The 27,072-nt window shown below is 55.9% G+C and overlaps 1 protein-coding gene across 1 annotated transcript in view; it reads left to right on the forward strand.

Annotated features, from left to right (window-relative positions):
• The window catches only part of SLC9A1 (solute carrier family 9 member A1), a 49,365-nt gene extending 23,044 nt beyond the window's left edge, over nt 1-26,321 (forward strand). Inside the window, exons 2-12 of the mRNA XM_030873184.2 lie at nt 13,054-13,514; nt 16,565-16,815; nt 17,722-17,939; nt 18,833-19,035; nt 20,948-21,037; nt 21,511-21,581; nt 21,699-21,872; nt 22,109-22,223; nt 22,376-22,477; nt 23,790-23,862; nt 24,481-26,321. Of these exons, the coding sequence (XP_030729044.1) occupies nt 13,054-13,514; nt 16,565-16,815; nt 17,722-17,939; nt 18,833-19,035; nt 20,948-21,037; nt 21,511-21,581; nt 21,699-21,872; nt 22,109-22,223; nt 22,376-22,477; nt 23,790-23,862; nt 24,481-24,818 (2,096 nt within the window). The 3' untranslated portion in view covers nt 24,819-26,321. The remainder of the gene's footprint in view (nt 1-13,053; nt 13,515-16,564; nt 16,816-17,721; nt 17,940-18,832; nt 19,036-20,947; nt 21,038-21,510; nt 21,582-21,698; nt 21,873-22,108; nt 22,224-22,375; nt 22,478-23,789; nt 23,863-24,480) is intronic.
• Nucleotides 26,322-27,072: the final 751 nt, after the last annotated feature.

Consider the following 27,072-nt stretch of genomic DNA (forward strand, 5'->3'; position numbering starts at 1 on the left):
CATGCTCAGCTCTCCCATCTCCTCCGCATATCTCCTGGCTCCCAGAGGCCTGAGGTGGCAAACTGTCCCCAGTGGACAGGGAGAGGAGGCGGGGAGAGGCCCGCCAGTGCTCCCTCTGTGTCCGCCCCCCCGCCCCCAACGCTTCGCAACGCTCGGCCAACGGGGCTGTTTTCAGGAGAAGTGTGTGGAGACTTTCAGGGCAGACCCGAGATGGATGCCTCGGGCACCTGCTTAGGGGGAAGCTCCAGCAGCTTAACCGCAGGGACTCTGCTGCCGAGGTTTCAGGGAACCTGCATCTGCAGGGCCCCAGCCACATCCACAGCTCTCAAGATCTGTACTCAGGTACCCTGGGAGAAAGCTTTACAGGTCTTATAGGGGACGAGAAGCAGGTTCAGTGGGGCTTCTGCCTCTCTTCAGCGTCCCCTCTGTCTTTTCTCAGCACCTCTAGAAACTCCTGCCAGCCAGACTCAGCCTGGAACCAGTGATGGCAGGGACAGGGCACCAAGCTCTGCCTCAGAAGGTGCCCTGGTCTCCTGACAGCTGCGTCCCTGGCAGCCGTGCTGTGGTGCCAGCGGGCCCTCTCTGGCCTGGGACTGGGGAGACAGCGATGGGACCACGCCCTTTGCTGAGCACTTTCTTTGGCAGCCCTTTGCTCCAGATACATCACCTCCTCGGACCCTCAGGACAGCCCTTTGACATAGAAATGATTATGAGCCCCACTTTTCAGATGAAGAAATGGAGACTCAGTGGTTGAGTGCCTGCTAGTAGGTGGCAGAGCCAGGAAACCAGGCTGCTGGGTTCTCAAGACCAGCCTCCCTGCCTCCTCTGGTAACCGAGTTTGAGTTGAAACTTGGGACAGAATTCTGAGGTGACACCCCGGTGTGTTTTTTCAGTGTCTCCCTTCCCAGCCATCTCGCTCCCAGCCTGCACCTGGACTGCCTCCCCTGGCCCAGCCCTCCTACAAGCCCGGGACCAGCCCCTCTGCCTCAGTCCTCCAGAGAGCTGGCTGCCGGGCCCCCAAGGGAAGCTGCCTCTAGTGCAGACTGCCGCCTGACCGGGGTTCCTCCTCTCACTAGGGCCTGGCTGCCTGGCTGGGCCAAGGCTTCAGAGTGAGTCTCTACTCCCGCGGAGGGCCCAGCACCTCTGGTGTCACCATATTCCTGCTGTGCTCTTGTGGAAGCCAAGCCAGGTGGCAGCCACGCTGGGCCACACAATAGGCTGAGCCCTGGAGGGCAGACATGCCCTGCTCCCCAGGAGCAGAGAGGCCCCTTGCCATCCCACCCCTCCCTCCAAGATGTGTCCTTCTCCCTCTGCATCTTCCTTGAAAGCGGAGTCGTCACGGTGATTGCCGCAGCTCTCTGGGTGTTTGTTTTATTTTCCTCTCAGTCTTTTTACTTCCATTCCCTCCTCTTTCTCACAGCCACCCTGTGCCACGGTATTGCTTTATCCCCATGCTAGAGGGGAAGGAAGTGGGATTCAGGGCAGTACCGTGATTTGCCATAGATCACCGAGAAGTTCAAGTTTAGAACAGAAGCCAGCTCCCTTGTTGGCAGACCAGGACTCTGTACACTGCCCCATGCTGCTTGTGCAGTCTTGCTCTGCATGAAGACTGTTCTGAGCCCAGACATCATGCTTGTTGGCATGGACAGAGACGGTATTACAGAGCCCCAGCTTTGTCCACGAGCGGGGCTCATCGGTCAGATGTCAGAGCTGGAAAGGCTCTCAGCATGCCTCTGAGGATGGGGAAGCTGAGGCCAGAGAAAGGCAAGGGCTTGTTCAAAGCACCTAGTGAGGTGGTGGCAGGATCAAGATTGGAATCGGGATCTCCTGAGCCCCACCCTGGGCTTGGCTCAGGCCCTTTTCCTCTCCCAGTGTTGCTTCCTGGTCTCTGCAGGCATTTGGAGGTGAGATGGAGGCTGGGCTGGTCCACCTGCTGGAATCTGCAGGAAGCAGTGCCGGCTGTCCCTGGATCCTAGACTTGATGGCTAGGCAGTTGGAGAGCTCTGCTCCACCCCAGGATGCTGAGCCTGGGGGCAGCACCGTCTCCCTGACTCCCTCCCCAGGGTGCTTGCAGGCAGGACTTTTTCGCCTCCTCTGTCAGAGCCCTCCAGCAGTTCTGCCTGGTTCATTCACCAGGTTGACCCAGAATTCTCTCTCCAGGCTGCTTAAGGCCTTTTCACAGTCTGGCCCTGGGTGAGCCCTGCACTGGGTCAGTGGTCTCAGCTTTGTGACCTGGCTCTGCTGTTACCTGTGATCCTGGCTGCATGTCTGGATCTCTCTGAACTTCTGTTTCCTCATCTGTTGTCTACTGCCCTGGGTTTTAGTGAGGACCAGAGAAAAGGCTGCTTTATGACCATCCGAGTGATGGTTTCCTCCTCAGCCTTCACTGTCATTTACGCCCAGTAGAAGTCCTCTGCCTACACCACACTCGTTCCGCCTGTCCTGCCTTTTCGGACGCTGGGGCTTTGCTTGGAAGGCCTTCCCCGTGTCTCCCTAACCCCAGCCCTTCCTTCAGACTCAGGCCAGTTCAGCTAGTGTTTAGTGCACACAAGCTTAGTGCCAAACATTGGAGATTAGGTTAAATTAGGACAGGAATTCTGCCCTCAAATAGTCATGCAGACTCAACAAACAAGTTTTACCCTTGCCCTGTGCCAGGCTCTGTGCTAAGTGCTGGAGAGTCAGCGGTGAGTAAGACAGGGTCCCTGCCCTTGAGCAATCTGGACGGGAGATGGCCAACCAGCCACACGGTGTGAGCAGACTCTTTGGGTCTGCTCGGTGCTCCCATGTCTGGGTCTCATGTGGTCCTCACAACAACCTTGTTAGGTCACTGAGGCAGGAGACGATCATCGACTAAGCAAATACTGATTGCAAGCCTACCGTGTGCCAGGCACAGCTCTAGGTGCTAGGGACACGACAGCGACTGGACAGTTTGCCTTGATGGAGTTTGCATTCTGGGTCAGGGGAACCGTCAGTGAGCACAAACAGGAAGTGATAAGTGCTCTTAAGAATGATAAAGCAGGGTAGGCGGATAGGAGGGTACGGGAAGGCCTCCCTGAGGAGGGACCCGTAAGAAGGGAGGGAATCTGCCGTCCACGTCCACGTATTCAGTGTAGAACGTTTCAGGCAGAGGAGCCAACAAATGCAAAGGCCCTGGGGTGGAATCATATTTGCATCCAGGGAAAAGCAAGGAGGCCAGTAGCTCCAGAAGGGAGTGAGTGGAGCCAGATCCGGTGTTTGCCACTGGACTGGGTTATGGGTTGTGAGAGAAAGAAAGGAGTCAGGATGATTCCAGGGTTTGGGGCCTGAGCAACTGAGTGATGCTGGGGAGACGGGGACCGTGGGAGGAGGAGCAGGTTTGGGGGTGGGGAAGTGAGAGTTCAGCTCCTGTGCCCTTGCTACTCTGCAGGTCCACCCTGTGCACACCCAGACACACCAGCCTCAGGGTCACCCCACGCCCATCCCACCGGAAGCCTCCCCATCTTCTCAGGCTCACTCCAAGCTCTGTCCTCTGAGAGTCATTTTCTTTCATCAGTGTCTTTCTGGCCTTTCTGAGTGGTCACCAATACCTAGCTGAGGGTTGCCAGGCACCCCTTCTTCATCACCACCCCCAGATGCTGTGAAGCGCATAGTAGACTCTGTAGCCAATTGAGCTGGGAGGGGTAGAAGGGGCCCCGGATGCCTCCCCAGGGCGCTGTTCCCTCCTCCCCGCCCAGCCAGCACCACCTAAGTCCTGTTCTCTCTTTGCAGCTCCCCCTCCCTCCTCTGCGGCAGCTGAAAATGGGGCGCCAGGACTTGCTTTCTGCACAGCTGTTGTCCTGGAAATGGTAGAATTTCTCTTTGTGTTGCTTTCCTATGGCCACCTCTCTGTACTCCACCTCTCTATATCTGAGTACGATGATATCGTGAGCAAGTTCAAGTTATGTCTAAAGAATTTAGTTCATTGTTGTGCTTCTAAGCTAAGTGACTTTCAGCTGGGACATTAAGAACAGCAGGTATTTGGTATACTCAATTTCAGTTTTCTCTTAAATTTGGATTTTGCAAACACTACACACTACCCCCACCAAAAGGAAAAGAAAAACCCAGCTTTCCCAGGGCTCTAAGGTTTCTGGAAATAGAACCTCTATTATTGAACCTCTTGTTTCTTCCCCACCCCAGGTGTGGGCAGACTGGTGCTTGGAGCTCCTGCTGCTGTCTGTAAGTCCTGAGAGCAGTCTGGCAGGAGCCACGACAGGGCTGGGGATGGGGATGGGCAGGGAGGGCAGAGCCCGAGCTAGGGAGTGGCACACCTGGGGCACCAGGAAAGGAAGGGGATGGTGGCTTGAAACCAGACTGATGCCAGGTTCTTTCCCAGCTCAAGCACTCTGTGCTTTCCTCTCCTCCACACTCTGTGGTTGAAATCTGGGGAGCGCAGAAAGGCCTCCTTTGAAAGGGATGTGATTTAGATTTTTCTGATACCAGTGGTACCACAGGGTCAGGAGAAAGCAGAAGCCGAGGCCCTCTGGTCTCACTGCCAGCCGCAGAGGTGAGGCCTCCCTGGAACTCTTAGTGGAGGATCTCAGAGTATAAGGAAGCAGGCTTCAGCCTAATGCCATCGTGGAGGGACCATCCAATACATGATGGCGCAGGCAAGGCCGTACACACAGTGAGGTTGCTTCACAGGGGGCAGGGCTGGGGGGCTGGGGGCGTGGGGTCAGCCTGGGTCTGAAACACTGCTCAGTAACCCTGGCTCTCTGACCCTGGGGCACGTAAGTGGTCATCCCTCTGACCTTCTCTTTACCCACCTTAAAATGGGGACAATAATAGTACCTACTGCAGTAGGGTTGTTGAGAGAATTGAACAAGATGCTGCAGTGAAGTGTTTAGCCCAGTCTCTGCCCCACAGAAGCAGTCACAGCACAGTGTGTAGCTTACACCATTTACACAAAAATTTTAAACTTATAGATACAGAAAAGCTTCGAAGTTTATATATCAGTCTGTTTCGGGGGTTGGGGGGGTCGTCGAATGGGTGTAGGAAACGGAGAATCACCGGCGGATTATTCTCCTTTGACTTAATGAACTCATATACTTTTGGAAAAAAGTTTTAAACGACCATGATTTCATTTAAATCACCAAAGTAATATATTTCCATTTTGAAAAAAATCAGAAGAAACCAGTGTGTATCCCATGGTCCTCTGCCAGGGACCCAAACCAGCCACGAGTGTCTTTGGAGCCTGAGGTCCTACCCACCCCCCTGAGCTGCTGCCCTTTCTGGCTGCGCGGAGACCTCTGCTGCCTGCCGTTGCCTGCTGGAGCTCTGTATCTTGTCAACACGCGCAGGCTGTTTACTGCCTGTCCCTGTCCCTACCTCCCCGCCCCTCTGTGAGTCATCCTCCACCTCACCGCATGGGGACTCCATCCAGCATCTATGCTGTGGGAGGTGGGGAGAATCTGCGGGAGTGAAATTCATTCCGCAAATGTTTATGGAGAGCTTGGGTGATTGGGGAGGCTGGACTAGGTACCTAGAGTTGCTGTTCCAGCTCAGGGTGAGGTGAGGGGGAGTAGGGGATACTGAAATGGGACTTGAGACCCAGGGAGAAGTCTGGTGGGAGTGAAAGGCAGGGCAGGAATAGAACCTGGCTCAAGGGCCAGACCTGAAGGTCAGGGGCCCCTCTGAGGCCCGCAGCATCAGCTCGGGCCCCTTGACTTGGGTCCTCGCATGCCTGCCTCCTCCAGCTGTGTGCCAGCACCTTCCTCACTTCCAGTCTCATTTCCAGGCTGGCTGGAGGCCTCAGGGTCCTCGGAAGGCTTTTGAGACGCCCTCTCTGTGCATTTGTTCACTCTTCCCCCATCAGCCCCCTGCCCTCCAGACCCAACTTCAATTCCACATCCTTTAGGAAGCTTCCATCTTTCCCTGAACCCACTCATCCTGAGCATTATTTTCACGGGGCTCAGGATATTTGGAAAGCCACCTCAGATCCATTCGACAAGATTAGTGCCAGCCCCGCGTGCTGGGCTGCCAAGTCGCCTAAAATACCAGCTACAGAGCTCTCACTCCTCAGTTTGCAGGAGCACCTGACTCAGCCTGGGGGTTCAGGGAAGGCTTCCCAGAGGAGGTGACACCTGCGCTGGGTTTTGAAAGGTGGGTAGAAGTTCAAGGTGAAGGATTTCCCTCTGTGTGCACAGAGATGGGGTCTGGGGACTTCTAGCAACTGGAGGACAGGGGTTGATAGGGATGGGAGGTTAAGTGCTAAGAGTTAACGAACCTGGAATCCTGATCACAGCTTCTCCTGCCAGGTCTCCGAGAGGGCCCGGCAAGTCACAGCATCACTCTGCTTACTGCTTTCGAGTCTCCTTGTCCCCCCTGCCCTCCGGCCCATGTGGCATTTCTGTCCTTACCTCCCCTTTATCAATCATCTCTGAAGTTTGTCTGCCACGTCACAATGTACAGGTGCTTCTGTATGCAGTCCCTTGATTCTCACTTGTCTACACCTGAGGAAACTGAGGTCGTCTGTGGTGATTTGCCCAAGCCTCCTGGTTACTAAAGGGCAGAGCTGGGCCTCAAACCCAGGTTTTGACCTCCTGGCTTAGTCGTCTTTTCCCCATGCCTCAGGTGGCCCAGCGTATGCTGTTGTGTTCTCAGCTAGCTTATTAGCTAATTTCCCACCCAGACTCGATGTTCCCAGAGGGTGGGATCCTGTCTCCCTGAGATGTGGATTGAAACAGGCAAGAGATAGAGGTACCATTTGGAAGAATGATGGGAAAAGGCACAGAGAGAGACAGACTCCACCAGCATGGGGAAGAGTTCTTCTCCAGGTACTTGGAACAGATTTATTTTTGGCTGTTTTGCAGGGGAGGCATATTGCAGACTTGAATTCTCTTCCTGTTGGTGCTCACACATTTAGTTTTCATTGATGCAGCCTGGCACAAAGAACTGGCAATTAGGAGACCTGGGTTCTAATTCTGACTCTGCCACTTCCCAGCTAGGTAGCCTTGGGCAAGTCACTTCACCTCTCTGAGCCTCAGTTTCTTCATCTGTCAAATGGGGGTCAGGATATGAGATGAAATGAGAGGAGCTATGTAAAAGCCTTGCATCAGACACTCTAAGTGTCCAGTAAGTGTTTTTCTCCTTCTCTGTGCTGGAGATTGTATCTTAAAGTGAATCATGATCAAATATAGTCTTACTGAGTGGGCACTGTTGGTTTACATTTTTTTTAAATTGTCGCTCATTGGGTGACTCCTGTGGGCCAGGAGCTCTAAATAAATGATCTCAGTGACACAGCCACCCTGGTCACTGGGTGACCAGGTCAGTCATCACCCCAGCAACAGAGGAGGAACCAAGACTCAAAGAGAAATGTAACAGGTATTCTGCTAAGTGTTTGACATATGCCATCTCATTTAATCTTTTCAGCAACACTCATGTTTGGATATTGGCAAAGGCTTGGCGAAGTCAAGCCTTCCTATTTGTCTTTTTCTTTCCTTGTTTTTCATTCATTCATTACCCATACATCCATTTGCTACGTGCAGGGTACTTATGCTGGGGTCTTTAAAGGATACAGACCCTAGAAGGCCTTTTTTCCTGCTTCTCTCTCTGGTAAACTTCAAAGCCCAATTCAGATGGTCCCTGCTCTGGGAGCATCACCTACTCTTGAAATTTCAGAGCCCCCTTCCTTTTTCCCACACTTCACATCTGAAAGTCAGTTTTATCTCAATTCACAAATAGTTACTATGCCTACTCTATGCTGGCAGCTGGAGACCCAGCTGACTCTAGAAAGTTCCCACCCTTAGGGAGCTTAACACCTAAGTGATGGACAGGTGCGCACCAGCAGGTCATGATAACGTAGAGTGATTCATGCTATACCTGGGTTTTGAAGATTCTAATAAAAATAGCACTCACCGCTTTTTGCCAGCATTGAGCGCTAGCATTGTTTGGCATCCTTTGCCCTGATTATGTCCTCTTGTGCTCCAGAAACCTTCTGAAATAGGCTTTTACACAGATGGGGAGACTGAGGTTAGGAGATGTAACTTGCTCAAGGCCACCAAGCTAGTCAGTGGCTACACCCTGATTGGAACCAAGGGCAGAGGGGCGAGCGCCACACATCTTTGTCTCTGCCGGTCTGGCTGCAAACCTACTGAGGCGCCGCCAACTGCATCTGGTTTATCTTTCTCCCTGGTTCTCAGAGCTGACGTTGATGGTGGGAAGAATCAACACGGAGAGGAATCTGACTCAAGAACAATCAGAGCCCCTCCTACCCCAAAGAACCCTCCGGAGCTGAATACAGACCAGGCAGGCAGGGGCTGACAATTCCCTCCTCCTACCCTAGGAGTTCAGGAGAAGACTGACCCCTTCTGGCTGAGTTAACTGGGGAGTGAGGCAGCAGGCTTAAAAGATGGGAAAGATTCCCCAAGGTCTTTCCTCGGCCTCTAGAGTGGAAGAGGAGCAGTGGCGCGACTTCCCTGGAGAAGAGCTCCTGGGAAGAAACACCTCTGGTACCCTGGGAACCACTTTGGGGCTCTTCAGTCCTGGGTTCTGACGCTCCCCTTAGAAACAAAATAAGAATAAAACCAGGGATAACGTAGGGAGTGGCTAAGAACAGAGACTGGAGCCAGACTGCCTGGATTTGAATCAGTTACCAGCCGCTTGACTTTGAGCAAGTTGCTTCACCTTTCTGTGCCTCAGTTTCCTCATCTCTAAAATGAGGGGATGGTAATTGTGACTTCCCAGAGCTTGGTGAGGTACAAGTAAGTTAGACGTGTCAGCACATTGCTATAAACCATAGAGTGCCAGGCTTTCCTTGGGAGGTATTACCTTTCATTACTGTAGTTGAGACTGGTTGCTGGGGCAGTTGAAGAGGGAGTTAAACGGAATTGTTGTGCAACCAGGAACCCCTTGGGACCTGGCCGAGTTGCAGCCCCAGAGCAGTCCTCAGGCCTGGAACTAGGGCAGCAGAGCCCATCGCGTGCCCCTGGGTCCCTGGTGACCCGGCACTGGTGGGCCAAGGAGGCCCCTCTTCCCGGCACTCTCCTCTGACCGCCAGGGCAGGGGAAAGATTCGGGAAGTGGGACTGGGGTGTCTGGTCACCCCGGCAACCAAGGGTGATGTGGGAGAGCCTCGCCTGCCTGCTCCACTGCGCCAGTCTCAGCAGATGGGGACAGTCTGAGGAGCTGTAAATAAAATGCTCTCATGGTGGAGAGCAGAGAGGCTGCAGAGGACCAGGAGCCCCTCATCAATATGAAGTTTAGCCCAGTGCCTGTTCCGTTTACGTGTGTGTGTCAGAGAGAGAGTATATGCGTGTGTCTGTGTAAGAAGAAGAGGGTGGGTGAATGTGTGTGTTTGTCAGAGTATGTGTGTCAGAGAGAGCAAGAATGGGTGATTGTGTGCATGTGTGTGTGTAAGAAAGCGAGTGTGTGTGTCAGAGAGAGAGAGAGTGTGTGTGAGTATGTATGTATGTGTGTGTGTGTGTTCCCACAGTGCCCCCACTTGCCCAACTGCCACCTACACTGGACAGAGTGAGAAACACGTCTCCCCTCCCCCAGCCTCTTCACATCAAAGGGAGGCCAGCCCCAACCTGTGTCGGTGGGTTTGCCCCATGGCGGGGATGTTGAATTCCACACCTTCTCCTCCTGTCCTTGCCCTGGGAGGCCTGGGTGCTTCTGAAGGAGGCCGTGTGGCTTGAGCGATCACTGGACTTGGAGCCTCACGGGTTCTCGTGGTGGGACTGGTCGTGACCACTGACAGGTCACCGCTTCCCTTTGAGTCTCAGTTTCCCCAACCGTGTAATGGAGGATTTGGATGGTCTCCAAGGTCTGTTTCACCTCTCACGGAGCTGGATCTGATTCTAACTGCCTCTGCCCCACCCCCGATTCCATCCTGGTGACATCACCACTGCCACGAGTTCGAGCCTTGGAAGTTTTGCCTCATTTCTTGGCATCTTGGGGTCTTGCCTCAGTGCTGGGCCTTTGTGAGGGGACCAGGCACCCAACTGTCCCCCCTTCCACCTCACTCAGTGTCAGCAAGCTTCCTGCACTTTGAGGGGACTCTTCAGGGTGGAGTCAGGGCCTTGGGAGAGGGACTGCCAGAACAGGCCCTCAGGCCCCCTTCCACGTGCTGATCACAGAATCTAGCCCCCCCGCACCCCGAAGCTGCTTTCCAGTAATGTGCCGCCTACCCGCAGGCCAGGAGCCAGAGTGGATCCCAGACCTTCCTCCCCAGCCTGGGAGAGGCAGGGCCAACACAGGAAGGCCTGGGAGGATCTGCTCCCGGAGCAGGGCTCCAGCCCCAGGTACTCTGGGGACTGGCTTATTTGAAGAAAGTAAGACGCTCTGAGCTAGAGTCAAGCTCCTCCATTAGACTCTGGGGAGGCTGCTGAATTCTGCCGGAGCCCCAGCTTTCTCTTCTGCAAAATGGGGACAGTAGCTATCCCACAGGGCTGTTGTGAGGACTAAAGAGGTGACGTGTGCCATGCTGCCTGCTCAGGGCCTGGCTCCTGATGCACCTTTAGAAGTAATGAACATTCTTCATGTTATTGTTCTTGGCTTGTTTCTCACACACACATACACACACTCAGCCCCCCACCCCCACCCTGGGGCTGTGCCTTATTTGTCTCTGGGTCTCCGTGCACTGCCCGGCACTTCCTGGGGCCAGGAAAGCTCTGGATTGGATGATGGCAGAGAGGGCCTAACATGCTAGGTGGAGGTGGAAGCTGTCCTCCACCTGCCCTGGGCTGTCTCTTTAGACTCTGCCTCCTCCTGAGGCAGCCGTTGGTGCTCAGCTCCCAGGGGTGGGGGGTCGGGGTGTGGGGGCCAGCTGGCTGGGTTTGGCTTCCCCAAACTCACATGCTGTCCTGTCTCCCCAAGGATATGGTGTCACCCACACATGGTTGGGGGGCGGGTAGAGGTACAGGAATGGTGTTCTGGAGAGGCAAACTAGACGATGCAAAGTTCTGCAGGCAAAAGAGGATGTAGCTCATTTGCAAGGAATTCGTCAAGGTTGAAACATAAGAATAAACAGTGGAGGGACTTCCCTGGCAGTCCAGTGGTTAGGACTCGGTGCTTTCACTGCCGTGGGCCCAGGTTCGATCCCTGGTCAGGGAACTAAGATCCCGCAAGCTGCACAGCATGGCCAAAAAAAAAAAAAATTGACAGTGGGGAGCGGGGAGCATGAGACCTCAGCAAGATCAGATGATGGAGGCAGTGCTGAAAGTTTGGACTTTAACCTTTTAGCAAGTGATCAAGGGAGACTCAGACTTAACCTGACCTACCCTTCCCAGTGTACCAGCCGGGTGAACACTGAGGGTTACTGAAGGGCCCTCAAAGACGGGATGGGGGAGGGGGCTTTTTTAGCTAAGAGGTGACTTTTGGTCAGGTCTGTTTTCACGTCTCCTGGCCTAGGATGGAGATGCGTTTTTTCCAACATGTTTTGAGTATCTCCTGTGTGCTGGGCGCTGTGACAAGGTTCTGGGCCGGATAGTGTACTGAGTCTTGAATTGTAGCTGTACTGGCGCCACCCAGATCAGTACCTGAGAGCAGGAGGGCTTTGGGCATGGGGAGGGATGTTCCTCTTCCTTCCCAAGGATCTCAGGGATGAAGAGAGCAGAGACCTGGCCAAACAGGTTATCGGGAATCATGTGGGTCCTGGCCAAGCCCTTTGCATTTTCAGATCAGTAGATACTTGTTGAGTGCCTACTGTGTCCCCAGCCCTGGAGATATAAACAGGTATGGAATCTGCCTGCACAGAGCTTACAGGCTAAGGAGGGGAGGAGAGCAAGAGCCTTCACCTTGAGCAAAGTGTCAAGCAGACCCTCTTAACCAAGAGGACCTTGGGGGTTATGTGCCCGACATGCAGCTAGATGCCCAGGTCTTCTCCACCCACCTCCTCACCCAAAACAAACCAAAAACCCATGGCCAAACCCATAGCATTGAGAGGTGCCCTCTCTGAAAGGGATTTTTGCTACCTCCCAGCTCTGGGTTTGGAACCAAGGGGGCCCGCTGCAGAGAGTGGCCTGCTGCTACTGCTGGTCAGGACCTGGCTTGGGGAGATAGTTGATGGGTCTCAAGCAGAGGGGCATTTTATGCCTTAATGGGGAGGAAGGAGGGGTTGACTTAAAGAACTGCGGAATTTGATGGGAGCTTCTGAGTCAGACCTGGGTTCTGTCCTGGTTCTGCTACTGATTTGCTGTGTGACCTCGGGCAAGTCCCTTCCCCTTTCTGAGCTTCAGTTGCCCTGTCTTTAAAGTGGGTGGAATTGGGCTAGAAACAGGGTGGCAAACAGGTTTTGTCTCACATGCAAAAGTGATGTATTGCTGTCGGCCTCCTGAGCAGCTCTCTGGGCTCAGCAGGAAGGTACGCGAGTCTGGGGTGGGAAGTTGCTGCGTGCGTTCTGCACGTTTGCAGGCCCCTGGCAGTATGATTCCCCAGGTTCCTTCCTGCACTGATGCTCTTTGACTCCTCTGTGCTTCTTCCTATCTCCTGTGTCACTTCCCTACCAACCATTGTCTGCCTTTTGCTTAAATACCTCCATGATGAGGAACTGGCTGTCTTCCCTCAGACAGAATTGCTGGATTGTTAGGCCTGGTCTTGAGCTCACATCTGTCTCCCTGAACTTGTCCCTGGAAAGTGACTTGCGTTCAGGTGTAGGTAATGCCCTTAGGATCGCAGATAGAAGTTGTGAGTGGGGACGGCACCAGAAAAGAACTCCTGCCCTGACCTGGGCAGACAGGGTGGTCAGGGAACTTGGAGCCCCCGTAATCAGTGTATAATTTCTGCTTTCTGGAGTCATACAGAGCTGCTTCTTTATACTCCTTTGTGACAGTGACAGAGATAGCATCTGTATATCCTTTGCAAAAAGCACTTTAACAACATCATCACTTAGTTTATACAGCAACCCTCTGAGGCTGGTATCATCAGCTCTGTTTTACAGGCGAGGAAGCTGAGGCTCAGGAAGTTAACAGAGCGGCCTTCTGAAACCCAGCCTGTGCCCCTCTCACCAGCTGCCCTCCTCATCCCCAACCCCATCCCCAGCCTTCTGTTCTCCTTGCTCCCCGCAAGCCCATGCCTCCCATTCTCTCACCCTCTGCAGGTTTCCATGTGATCCCCACCATCTCGAGCATTGTCCCGGAGAGCTGCCTACTGATCGTGGTGGGGCTGCTGGTGGGGGGCCTGATCAAGGGCGTGGGCGAGACGCCCCCCTTCCTGCAGTCAGACGTCTTCTTCCTCTTCCTGCTGCCGCCTATCATCCTGGATGCGGGCTACTTCCTGCCGCTGCGGCAGTTCACAGAGAACCTGGGCACCATCCTGATCTTCGCTGTGGTGGGCACGCTGTGGAATGCCTTCTTCCTGGGCGGCCTCATGTACGCCGTGTGCCTGGTGGGCGGCGAGCAGATCAACAACATCGGCCTCCTGGAAAACCTGCTCTTCGGCAGCATCATTTCAGCCGTGGACCCCGTGGCCGTGCTGGCCGTCTTCGAGGAAATTCACATCAATGAGCTGCTGCACATCCTTGTCTTCGGGGAGTCCTTGCTCAATGACGCCGTCACTGTGGTGAGGGGGCAGGGACCACACCCACGTGCACACAAGACGCAGATCCGAATTCAGGTCCAGAGTGAATCCCACATCCACCCGCTAATGATAGTAATAAGATAGCAAATGTCCCTTCCTGCTTGCTGTGTGCGGACATCATGATGGGCACTGGACGTGGATTATCTCATTTCATCCTCATGACCACCTTAGGAGGTGCTTATTATTCTCACTTTACAAAGGAGGAATCAGGCTCAAAGAAGTTAAATAACTTGCTAGAATATGATAGAACCAAAATTAGAAGCCAGGTCTGTCTGACCTCAGGACCTGAGCTCTTGGCCTTACCAGGTCATATGCTCTGTCCTTGATGGATTGTGGTGTGATCCTGGTTGAATTACTTGTCCTCTTTGTACCTCAGTTTACCCTTTATAGACCGTTTAGTCTCTGAGGGGCATTTCGGCTTTCATGGTAGCTGTGTCTTAAGTTAGAGTTTAATTTGTGCAGAGTTCGAGGGCAGCAATTGTGGAAGGGGACCTTGCCCCTAAAACCTACAGAAGGTGACAAGTGGGTTGGTTTGGGTTGGCCACTTCCTTACTGTGTGAGCTTAGGCAAGTGACTGTACCTCTCTGGGCCTCACCTTTGACAGCTGCAAAGTGGCAGAGTAGTTAGTGCTTTCCTTCCGGGTCTAGCGAGGACAGACACCCCCTACTGCAGGGTCTGCACGTGGCAAGGCTGTATATGTTTGCACATACCCTTCCTCCCAGTCGGCTTCCTCAGGAAACAGATACGTGTATGTGCACACTCACGTTGTGTTGTGGAAACACCTACACCCCCCTCCTAGCTGGACCCCTCAGAGAGCAGCTGCCCGCACAGGAAAACACAAGGACACGTGTGCACGCTCGCACACACACTCCCACTTCCCCCCCAGCCCCTCAGGAAGCCGCACCTGAAAGAAGCAACAGACGGTGGTGGTCGGCTGCTGACAGCCTGGGCTTCCTCTCCCTCTTCCTTCCCCGCCACCCTCATCCGCTCCTCGTGAGGCTGGTGGAGCAGCAGCCTGACCTGAGCAGGCTGGCGTCTGTCCTGTCTCTTCTTGCCCAGGGTTACCACACCAGCCTGTTGCCCCATCTGTAACAGGGATTGCAGTGCTTAGCCTGTCATCCTCCCGGGGTTCTGACAGGAGTCACACTCACTGATGTCTGCAAAATCAGTGAGTGCCAGAGACGAAGCCCTCCCCAGAGGATCTGGGTGTCGGGGTTCAGGTTGGCACTACTGGGGAGCAGCAGGGCGTGGTTGCAAGAGTGGATACCTCAGTCCAGCCACCTTGGGCCACGGCCACGCCTCCCCAAGACGGTGGCAGCGTTGGTGGTAATCGCTGGTGTTCACTGAGTACTTCCTGTCGGAATATGTATTGTCTCATCTAATCTGCACAGAAACTCCATGAGCTTAGCATGGTAATTTTCCCCAGTTTTCCAGGTGAGGAAACTGAGGCACTGAGAGACTAAGGAACTCGTCCAAGGTCATATTAGCTGATAAATGATGTAACTGGGGTTCAGATCTACACAGTCTGAGTCCAGAGTCCAAATGCTTACCAGTATGCTACTCTGCTTCTCTAGTCCCAGTGACAGTGGTACCAGGCCAGAAAGGAGGACCTTGCCCTCTATACATGCCCCATTGGCCCAGGTGGTGCACTTTAGGGGCCCATGAATTTCCTCAGGCCAGGAGTAAGTTTAGGTAGCCCAGGGCTGAGAATGCACTGCTGTCCTTCACCGGAGCCCTGCCCTGTCTCCCAGACAGCTGTGTCCTGGCAGCACCGGGGACTGGCTGGTGCTGGCTGGCTCCCCTTCCTGCCTAGCCCCAGTCAGGCCCTTTCTAGAGCTCTGGGCATGGGTGTGAGTGCCCCATTTTCCAGACAGCAGAGCTGAAGGCTGCCCCAAGCTGAGTGACCTCAGGCCTTGGCCCTGGAGCAAAGGTGCCCTGCTTCCAGGTGCGGCCCAGGTACTGGGGGCTTCGGAGGGTTCTGTCTCAGGGACCCTCAGGTCCTCTTCCCCACTCCCTCAGCGTCCCCCGGGCCTGGACACTCCCCAGCTGGTTTCTAGGTAGAGCTGTTTCGGAGCAGGCCAAGCAGCCAGCACCTGAGAGGGGGCAGAACCTCCAAGCTGAATGCCCGGGGAGGCCCCATCCACGGCTGTCAGGGAACACGCTCTAGGCCCGGTTCTGCTGCTCCTGGGCTGGGGGCCGTCTGGCAAGTTGCTTCACTCCTCTGAGACTAAGTTTAGCAAAGGAACAAGCATCCTTAGCCTGCCTACCTCTTCAGGCTGTAGTGTGTCGAGCAGCATGACCGTAATCAAGGCGCTTTCCTGTGGATGAAGTGCCGCTTGAGGTCGGATGGCAGTGATACAATGACCGCTTATCCCCCCCGCCCGGAGGTGGGAAGCCGTGGAGAGCCTCTCGTCCCACAGTGCCTGAACCTGGTGGTTCATTGCAACCACCCGTTGAGCAGAGATTTCTGGGCCCCACTTCCAGACAGTCCAAGTCGGGTATGTATGGCCTGGCCGTGTATATTTTCAGAGAACTTCAGCGGTTAGGTCCTGTCCTAGTTCATTATCTGAACTCCCCCTGCTTTGTGCCGAAGGAAAAACCGAAATCCAGGCAAGGATGTGAGAGGCGAACTCGGTGCAGCAGCAGCTCATACTGTGATAGGCACTTTGCCTTCGTCGACTAATTTAATCTCACAGTAGCCCTGTAAAGTCGGGACTATTACCCCTATTTTCTGGTCAGGAGAACTAAAGCACAGGGAGATTGAGTAATTTGCCTCATGTGTACAACTGGGGAGCGGCAGAGCCAGAATTTCAACCCGGGTGGTTTGACCGCAGAGCTGTGCTCTCCACCTGCGCAGCACGTTGCAGGCCCGAAGACCCTCTGGCCCCGAGGCCGGTGGTTTTAGCACCTGGTTGGTGCTAGGGTTTCTCTGCTACCACATGGCCGTGGTCAGCGGAGGGGATAGGATCACCCTGGGTGGACCCCAGGGAGCCGTGGGGCATCCTGCCGACCAACCTGCGCACTCTTCCTAGGTCCTGTATCACCTCTTTGAGGAGTTTGCCAACTACGACCGCGTGGGCATCGTGGACATCGTCCTCGGCTTCCTGAGCTTCTTTGTGGTGTCCCTGGGCGGGGTGTTTGTGGGCGTGGTCTACGGGGTCATCGCAGCCTTCACCTCCCGGTTCACCTCCCACATCCGCGTCATCGAGCCGCTCTTCGTCTTCCTCTACAGCTACATGGCCTACCTGTCAGCCGAGCTCTTCCACCTGTCGGGCATCATGGCGTGAGTCTGGGCGTGGTGTGGGGGGCTGCCAACTCAGATTCCCCAGGCTGGTAGGGTCAAAGGGAGCTACCCAGCGCCCATCCCCCAGATCCAGACTCCAGGTCCCGGGGCTGCCCCTGAAGCACTGAGTTTAAGGTTCTGGAAAGTCTCAGCCCAGCTATTTCTTCCCCTCGTCTGTCGCAAAGGGCACCCCTTGGTGGCAGCCGGACACAGTCACTCGCGTTTGCTGCTGCCCTCAGCAGCCCCAGCAAGGAGGCTCCAGGCTTCCCTTGAAGTGAGGGTCCTGGCGGTCCTGAGGCCCCAGACAGGTCTTGAAGCCAGGGGAGTGTGGAGGGGCAGTGAGGTGCAAAGGTGCTCACAGTAGGGGAGGCCACTGGAAGTGTGGGGCACTGGGGGTGACCGCGAGGAGGCTGGGCCAGCAGGAATGGGGCCCAGGTGTGGGCACCAGGCTGGGAGGCCTCGGGCTGCTGCTCGGAAGAGAGCTCCCCGTGGGGACCCCCACAGGTTAAAGGGACGCCACACTCGGGGGGATAAACCTGAGGTCGCAGACCTGACTTCTGTAAGGTGGAGTGGCAGCGTGGCCTCGGGGAGAAGGAACAGGCCTAGGAGCTGGGCAGCCCTTCGTTTGCGTCTCAGCTCTGCCACTCGCTGGCCGTGTGGCCGTGGGCAGGCGACTTTATTTCTACAAGTCTCAGATCTCTCGTCTAGAAAACACAAGAATATGCCTGTGTCTACAGGGTTGGGTGAGAGGATTGAGTGAGAACAGGTGTGCGAAGCCCGCAGGGGCGTCTGACTCGTAAGGGGAGCTCAGGAGACGGGCACCTGTCCGCCTCCCTGGCTGTGGAGGCGCTTTGGGAGGGCGCAGCTCGACTCTGAACCCTGAACCCCGCGCTTCCCTGACCCCAGACTCATTGCCTCGGGAGTGGTGATGCGCCCCTACGTGGAGGCCAACATCTCCCACAAGTCCCACACGACCATCAAGTATTTCCTGAAGATGTGGAGCAGCGTCAGCGAGACCCTCATCTTCATCTTCCTCGGCGTCTCCACCGTGGCCGGCTCCCACCACTGGAACTGGACCTTTGTCATCAGCACCCTGCTCTTCTGCCTCATCGCCCGAGTGCTGGGTGAGGTCCCGGGCCCGAGCCAGGGGAGGTGTGTGTGCGTGCTGGGGGTGGGTGCTGTGTGTGTGTCTGTGTGTGTGTGAGAAGTGCGCTGGGTGGAGGGGCTGGGGTTGGCTCCTGGCTGGGCTTCCCCACTCCTGCTGTCTGCAGTGCTGAGGCCACGATGGGCCTTTGAGGGGAGAGGGACGTGCTTGAGGTGCATCTGTGATCTCTGGGGAGACAGTCATGGTGTGCCAGTGGAGGCCCACAGAGCCAGGTCTGTGAGTGTCTGGACTTTAGCACTTTCAAAGCTGCCTGCAGTTCCTTCCAACCTCTGCTGCTAGCCGGGGGTGCGCACGGGGACCAGGCCTTAGGCCCTTGGCTGCTGCTTCACCTGCCAGACACACATTACCTCAGTGATGGCACGGCTTCCCCGCTCTGGATCTCACCTCCTCTCTGAGGTTAGGTCTGGCCGTCGCATTTACTTGCTGCACTGTCTTAAAACTCCTTTAATCCTCCAGAAATTCTGGTTCTGTGGGTTGAGATTGGACTCTGAACTCTGCATTTTTAAATAACTTTTTATTACAGAAGATTTCAAACACACAGAAAAGTAGATCCGTCCTATTTAATAGGTGTCAACTTGTGGCCGTCTCTTTTCCCATCCCCCCCTGACCTCCAGCCACTGGAGGCCTCTGTAATGTCTCTAAAATATATCCAGGTTGAGGGCCCCCCTTAAATTGAAGATCCACCCAGCTCTTGGATTGAGGGATCTGGAGCATGTTGGGCCGAGGGACCCGAGAAACGAGTGAGCCGGGTGGGCTTACTAGTGGAGGCTTCCTCCAGACAGAGAAGTCTCTCTGCTGCAGAAGCCAGGAGGGTCTGGGACAGCCTGACCCCTCTCTTCCCCTCCCCGGCAGGCGTGCTGGGCCTGACCTGGTTCATCAACAAGTTCCGCATCGTGAAACTGACCCCCAAGGACCAGTTCATCATTGCCTACGGGGGCCTGCGAGGGGCCATCGCCTTCTCCCTGGGCTACCTCCTGGACAAGAAGCACTTTCCCATGTGTGACCTGTTCCTCACGGCCATCATCACCGTCATCTTCTTCACCGTCTTTGTGCAGGTGCTGGACAGGGTGGAGCAGCCCTGCCTGGGGACCCTGACTCTAGCAGGAAAGAGGAAGCACGTGACCCAAGAGGGGGCCCATGGGTTCTAGTCCCAGCTCCACTGATAACTAGTGCAGTTATCACAGGGACAAGCCACTCCCCCTTTCTGGGCCCCAGTGTCCTAAATTGTAAAGGGAGAGTTGTGATCATGCGTCATTGAAAAGTGACCAATCAGAATGTAAAGTAACCAGACTGCTGCCTAGTTTAGTTAGGAATCCAGATAGCATTAAGAGGAGTGGGTCCAGTCAGCAGGCCCATGATGCTCATTGTAGGGGCTTAAGGAAGTGGTTTAATGTCTTAGGATCTTAGTCTCTGCATCTGTAAAATGGGAATAATAGCGCAACATGGGGAACTGGAAAGGTCCCTGAGCTGGCCGGCAGGAGGTCTGGAGTTAGCCAGAGCTCTGCTGTTGTCAGTGTGACCCCGGGAAGGACTCTCCTCCCATCTCTGGGTCTCAGAACCCCATCTGTGAAGTGAGGGGACTGAACTGGATGATCCTGAAGAATCCTTCCAGCCTGCTGGCCGTGATTCCTGTGCATTTAAACAACCCAGACTTAGCTGAGAGCCTCACCGCCCTCAGAGTCCCCAAGGAAGCCCAGCCTGAGATGATGTAAATTGCTTTTCCTTATCTGACCTGTGACCTTGGGCAAGTGAGAAACACCCTGTCTGGGCCTCTGTTTCTCTACCATCCCCTCCATCTTTCCTGGACACTAATCCTGGCCAGGCCCTAGATGGGAAACATCATTGCCTTCTCGGGAAAAAACAGTAGAGAGGAAACTTCCTCGGGCTGGACTTTTTTTTTCTGTCCTTTAAAAGCAGAGGGGACTGCCTCTTTTGTCATCTTGCCCTGCTTTCACCTTGACTTTGCAGTTGTATATGCTAATGGTTTACCAAGCCCTTTTTTTAAAATATAAATTTATTTATTTATTTTTGGCTGCATTGGGTCTTAGTTGCTGCGTGCGGGCTTTTCTCTAGTTGCAGCTAGTGGGGGCTACTCTTCGTTGTGGTGCGCGGGCACTCATTGCGGTGGCTTCTGTTGTTAGGGAGCACGGGCTCTGGGCACACGGGCTTCAGTAGTGGCTTGCGGGCTCTAGAGCGCAGGCTCAGTAGTTGTGTTGCACGGGCTTAGTTGCTCCGTGGCATGTGGGATCTTCCCAGACCAGGGCTCGAACCCATGTCCCCTGCATTGGCAGGTGGAGTCTCAACCACTGCACCACCAGGGAAGCCCTACCAAGCCCATTTTTAATGAAAGCAGCTTTGAGGTAGGGACCTCCCTGCCTGAGTCTGAATCCAGCTTTACTACTTCTGTGAGACCTTAGGAAGTTACTTAACCTCTTTGAGTCTCAGTTTTCTCATCTGTAAAATGAGGATAATGAATGGGCTTCCCTCTTAGGGTCATTGTGGGTATTGAAGTGCTAACCCTAGTAAAACACAATTGGTCCTGGCACATGGCAAGTGTGCAGTTAAATTAGTTGCTGCTGCTCTTCCTAGGTCCTCCTGGGTGGCAGTCCTACGAGGGGGGCGGAGCAGAGGTGGTCCTCCCTGTTAGCCAGGCCTGACTTCCCTGGGGTGACAGAATGCATCTGTGGTGGAGCTCACACTTGAACCCAGGCCCTCTGACCCCTGACCTGGGCTAGATGCCTTGTGTGTGAGTCACTCGGCTGGATGGGCTGTGAAACCGCTGGCTGTGTCTTTGGAAAGAAGCGGGCCTTAAGGACCTGCTTTATGTAAGTGCTGCTGGGAGGTTGGGAGATTGGGGACCTCAGAGCAGAGGGCATCCCAGACTCAAGGACCCTGGGGTGGGGTACCTCTGTAGCCTCCCTGCCAGAGTAGCAGAGCTACAGTGCCTGACACCTACCTGCCCTCCAGGGCATGACCATTCGGCCCCTGGTAGACCTCCTGGCTGTGAAGAAAAAGCAAGAAACGAAGCGCTCTATCAACGAGGAGATCCACACTCAGGTACTGGAAGCTGGGCCTGGGCCCTGTGTTGCAGGAGGAGGCTCCGGAAGCTGGGGAGCAGCTAGGCCTCGCGTCCATGCCCTCAGTCAGCCCCTCCTCCCTCATCCCAGTGCCCGGGTGGTCCTTCAGCCTCCTGAGGTCACCAGGTCACACCATAGGGGGGTGTGGTATGAGCAGCCTAGAACTTGAGGAAGGGGCATCACGCAGTCTCTGCCTCTGCAGAAACCTATCCCAGGCATCGGCACAAGTGGGTTCAGAGAAGGGGTCTCAGCCGGGCCCCAGTGGCCAGAGGCTTGAGGTTTCCCTGGGGTTCAGGATGAGTGAGGTGTAGGTGCCACCTCCTGGCTGGTCCTGGAACTATAGGGCTGGGCTGAGCAGAGCTGCACTAGGGTGGAAGGGGGGCGCCCATTCAGAAGTCTTGGTAGGGGAGGAGCCCAGTAGTAAGGCTTGACCTGGCCCTGGGCCCGTTTCAGTTCCTGGACCACCTTCTGACAGGCATCGAGGACATCTGTGGCCACTACGGCCACCACCACTGGAAGGACAAGTAGGTGGCAGGCCTTGTGGGCAGGAGGGTGGGAGGGGCAAGTAAGGGTCTCCCGGGGCCTGGGCATCAACCCGTCCCAGGAGGTGGCTTCATCCATGTCCTCCCTCCTCCCACCAGGCTCAATCGGTTTAATAAGAAGTATGTGAAGAAGTGTCTGATAGCTGGCGAGCGCTCCAAGGAGCCCCAGCTGATCGCTTTCTACCACAAGATGGAGATGAAGCAGGCTATCGAGCTGGTGGAAAGTGGGGGCGTGGGCAAGATCCCCTCTGCCGTCTCCACCGTCTCCATGCAGTGAGTGCTAGTGGCCACCCCTGGCAGCCTCTGCAGGCGCACTGGCCCCTCGACACGCACCTGGAGCAGGCCCCCTGGGGCATCCTACCGGGGTGGGCGGGAGAGCTGCAGGGCCACACTGAGGACCTGAGGCTTGGCCCACCCCCCACCCCGGCCATCCCGGGGGGACCCTTCTGGCCCAGCCCAGCAGGCCCCAGGGTCCCAGGAGTTTTCTCATCTGTGCCCCGTTATCCCAGGAACATCCACCCCAAGTCCCTGCCTGCCGAGCGCATCCTGCCAGCACTGTCCAAGGACAAGGAAGAGGAGATCCGCAAAATCCTGAGGAATAACTTGCAGAAGACCAGGCAGCGGGTGAGGAGCTGCTCCCCACCCGGCCCCCCTACAGTAGAGGAGCCCCTCCGCCCCCTCTCTGCTCCAGCCCTGCGCCACACGCCCAGAGCCGCCCAGCCCCTCCAGGCCCAGCTTCTGGGGCCTGCCCTGCCTGACAACTGTTCCTCCCACAGCTGCGGTCCTACAACAGACACACGCTGGTGGCAGACCCCTACGAGGAGGCCTGGAACCAGATGCTGCTCCAGAGACAGAAGGCCCGGCAACTGGAGCAGAAGGTGTGTCTGGGACTGGAGCTGGCTCCCACCTTTCTCCGGGAGCCTGGGTTCTTCCTCTTCCTGCACCGCCACCACCAGGCCCTTTTGGGGATAGAGCCACTCGGATCTGGTTTTTTGGCCTCCTCCACTTGTTTCAAAGGCTGAGCCCCAGGGCGGGTTCCAGAAAGCTGCCTTCTCTCCCTCTTCCCCACTCAGAGCAGCAAAGAGGCCCCCTTCCCCATTGTGTCCTCAGGCATCAGAGCTAGAAGAGTCTATCCATGTGCTCTAACCCCTCATTTTCTAGTGAGAAAACTAAGGCTCAGGGGAAAGGGACCTGTCCAAAATCACAAAGCAAGGCACACACGCCTTCATTCATTTGTTCAGGAAGCATTTGTGGAGCGGTTCCTAAGTGCCAAGCAGCAGAGTACCCTCTGTGAATCCGGTGGTGAACTGGCCCAGTCCCTCCCTTACGGAGCTTCTCATGCAGTAGCCCGTGCAGGACAGGAAGTGCAAGGGGCCCTGAGCACCTTGAACAAGGAAGTGGTCAGCGTATGCTTAGGATTAAGAGCCACAGGGGAGGGAGTGTGGCAGAGGGAGGTCCAGGCGGAAGGAAGAAGCTATGCATAAGCTGCTGACCACAGACTGAGGGGGCTCAGCTTTCCAGGAAGCTTGTTAATGGTGTTAGGGTTTGGGCTTTATTCCAAGGGCGTGGAGAGTCACGAAGGAGGGTTCTAAGCAAGGGAACGACATGGGGAGCAGTGGGGGTGGCCCGGCTCAGGGCAGTGGCGGGGGGAGGGAAGGAGCAGGTAGCTTCAAGGGACATTTAGGAGGTGGAAGCAGCAAGACTTGGTCACCAGACTGAGGTGGGACTGAGGGAAGAGGAAAAGGCGTCAGGGGTCGCGTCTAGCCTTCCACTGGGGCGGTCGGGAGTGGTGGCTGGGAGAGGGGACACCAAGGAAGGGACAGCTTTTGAAGGAGGATGAGAAGCTGAGCTCAGTTCCAGCGTGTTGCACTGAGATACCTGGGGGCCATCCAGGGCCCAGGTGACACTCTGACTCTCTGGGTCTGTACCTCGGGGGTAGGTGTGGACTGGAGCTAGAGTCTGGGCAAGTGTCACCGTGGGAGAGGCGGGGCAGCGAGGGGGGTGTTCAAGGCCACCCCGGAGGTTGCAGAGCTTGACAAGAGGCTGGGCCAAGCCCTCAGGACCTAGCACTGGCCCGGGCAGAGAGGGAGCGGGCACCCCAGACACACCAAAGGAGGGTGTGGCCACTGGCCTTGGGTGCCGTCCAGAGGGGCCACCCATGCTCACCCCTGTCTGCCCTTCCTCTGTCAGATCAACAACTACCTGACGGTGCCGGCCCACAAGCTGGACTCGCCCACCATGTCGCGGGCCCGCATTGGCTCAGGTAAGGCAGGGCGTAGGGTGCTGGGCGAGGGGCCTCAAGGCTGGGCACACAGTGCCACCATCTCGAGGATGAGGCTCCAACAGGAATGGGCCTCAGAGAGCCCGCGGGGAGGACGGGCTGCTCCCTCCCTGACCTCCCAAGCTCCTCCTACATCGGGTAGAGTTGGGGGTTCACCAAAGGGGGCAGAAGAGTGGCCCTGCTGTCCTCCCCAGGGACAGAGCCCTCCACGTGGGGCTCATGCTGAGGAGCTGGGTGCCTGGCAGGGAGGCTGGAGGCGGCTGCACCGTTGGGATCACCAGCATGTGGGGAAAACAAGGGCAGGCCTTCCAGGACCCGGTGACTCAGGAGGGAGCCTGAATTCTTGGTCTGAGGAGGGACTCCTATGGGAGCCCCAGGGCTGAGGAGGGGAACACAGTCCTACCTCTCAGACCCCAGTCCGAGGGGAGGAAAAGCAATCTGCTGTGTTGACAGGGGCTTCGAAAGGCCCCTGTGGAGTGATTTGAAGCGCGCCAGGATTGCTGAGGTTCTGTAGGAGCTGCTGGCACGGGCTGAGGTGGGGCGCACGCTGGGCAGGGCTCAGGGGCACAAACCAGCTTGTGCCTGGCTCTCTGTCCCCAGACCCGCTGGCCTATGAGCCAAAGGCCGACTTGCCTGTGATCACCATCGACCCAGCTTCCCCGCAGTCACCTGAGTCTGTGGACCTGGTGAACGAGGAGCTGAAGGGCAAGGTCTTGGGGCTGAACCGGGATCCAGGAAAGGTGGCCAAGGAGGACCACGAGGACGACAGGGGCATCATGATGCGGACCAAGGAGCTCTCGTCCCCGGGCACCGACGACGTCTTCACCCCTGCGTCAAGTGACAGCCCCAGCTCCCAGAGGATGCAGCGCTGCCTCAGTGACCCAGGCCCCCATCCTGAGCCTGGGGAGGGAGAGCCTTTCATCCCCAAGGGCCAGTAGCACTGGGGCCAGCGGGCGGTGCCCGTCCCACCACAGACTCTCCCACCAGAGCAGGGGTCTGCTGGCGGGGCTCCCCTCGTCCTTCCCGACCTGGATTGGCCCTGCCCCTCCCCCTGTCGCATGGCAGCTGGGCCCACAGCCCCCACCGCAGCACGGCTCCCCCTGCCTCCTGGGAAGCGCCCTCCCTCCCACCAGAACTGCCTTCCCAGTCCTTTGGCAGACCTGCTGGGCTGAGGCAAACCCTGCCCTTCCTGATCCAAGCTCTCTCCCATACCCAGACCAGGGCCTCTGAGTTTCCCAGACCTCGGAAGGCCCCCTCCCAATCTGTCACCCTCCTCACTGAAGTCAATCTTAGTTTCTAACCAAAGAGCCTCTGGCTCAGCCTTGGTCCTTCCTGGAAAGGGAAGGAGCCGGGGCCTCTGTTGTCCCTCCATTAACAGCGTTAAGACTAGGGGACCAGGCATCTGACTGGGGGAGGGATCAGTGACCCATGGCCGTCCCACCCTCCTCCCGCCAGCTGTGTCACCCTGGCCAGCCACCTGACCTGTCCTTACTCAGAGCTGCAGGCTGAGGGCATCTCTGAGCTCTGTCTGGAGCTGAGGCGCTTTGGACGATGATATGACTCAGCTCTCCAAACTGTGCTCCAGCGGGGACCACTGGGCCCTTCAGGGGCTTCTGTCAGGGGCACCAGAGAGTGCTGCCTTTTTATCTGTTTTGTTTGTTCACACTTCCATGTAAGATTCTATTTGCACAGAGGGCATTCCTGTTTTTAAACCATTTTTGAAAACCTCTAGCTGAACAGAGCTCCAGCCATCCCACTCTGGAGCATTACCCATCCTCATTTGTGCCTGTCTGCCCAACACTCTCCCCCAAAACAGTCCTCTGTCCCCAGGGCTCTGATTTCAGAAATGACCTCACCCGCTCACATACCCACCCTAATCATGATTTTCTCTAACTCACAGATGCCAGGCCTCCTGGCACCTTCTTTCTCTTGGGCCTGACCCTCAGTTCCCGCTGGCCTGTTTTCTCTCATCCCTCTCCCCTCCCCCACTGGCCCCTGGAACCTCTCTTATAAGCACTGCACCCAGCTTGCTGTGGAGCCCCGTCCTCAGGGTAGGGGCCTCCCCTGAGCATCTCCCACCGGCCAGGGCTGGTGGGTGGGCTGAGTCCTGGGTCCCCAGAGGCCTTTGCTCACAGGCACACACTCCTACTCCCACTGCCACCATGGGCCAGGCCCAGGCCTACTGGTGTCTGTCCTTCTCCCAAGGGTACTCCTTTCCCCAGGATTGTGCAATAGTCAGAGCGTCCCCCTTCCCAATGGACTGGGCAGTGGGTGCTCATCTGTCCCCCCTCCTCTCCATGTAAGTGCTGTTTGGGGCAGGAGTCACCATGCAAGGGTGACGTTGACAACCATGTTCAAAGCCACCACAGCTGCTGCCGCTCTGCCGCCTGTACAGAAGAAACCGAATCTTTTTCATATTCTAATAAATCCGTGTGAGTTTTTGATAGAGTCGAGGGCTGCTCCCTGGGGACCAGGGACCTGTGGGAGGAGGGTGGCCCAGAGCCCCCAAGGACTTGGCTCAATGGCTGGCACAGAGAAACACTTAATCCATGTCAGGGGCTGGTGTGGTTATTACTGTGGGTCCAGCACCAGGAATACAGCTGTGAGCAAAGCAAGACGCTCCTTCAGCCTCTGGGGAAGAGCAACATTAATCAGTGCTATCAGGAAAACCCGTGTGTGTGTGTGTGTGTGTGTGTGTGTGTGTGTGTGTGTGTGTGTGTGTGTGTGTGTGTGTGTGTGTGTGTGTGTGTGTGTGTGTGTGTGTGTGTGTGTGTGTGTGTGTGTGTGTGTGTGTGTGTGTGTGAATGACAGTGAGGGGAGGAAGGGGTGACGAGGAGGGCTTTCCTGAGTGATGGATAGAACTACAGGATGAACTGAGGTTAACCAGGTGAAGAAGGTTTCAGAGAGTGCCCATATGTTCTAATTGGGAGCTGCATGTGGGAACACCCTAGGATCTGAGGAAAGGCTGATGTGGCTGGGTCAGAGAGTGACAGGAGGGGAGGCGAAGATGGGACCTTGTAGCCCATGGTCAAGATTTTGATTTATACTAAGGGCAATGGAGAGGCTCTCCGCTGCAAAGTGGGGACAGTAACCCCTGGGTGAAACGTGCTCAGGAGTGAAATGGGCTCAGCACCAGCGCCCAGTGGGCTGAGATCCGCTGAGGTTGGATCCCTGAGGTGCATTTTCAGGAGC

The sequence above is a fragment of the Globicephala melas genome, chromosome 1 (assembly GCF_963455315.2).
Source record: "Globicephala melas chromosome 1, mGloMel1.2, whole genome shotgun sequence".
NCBI lineage: Eukaryota > Metazoa > Chordata > Mammalia > Artiodactyla > Delphinidae > Globicephala > Globicephala melas.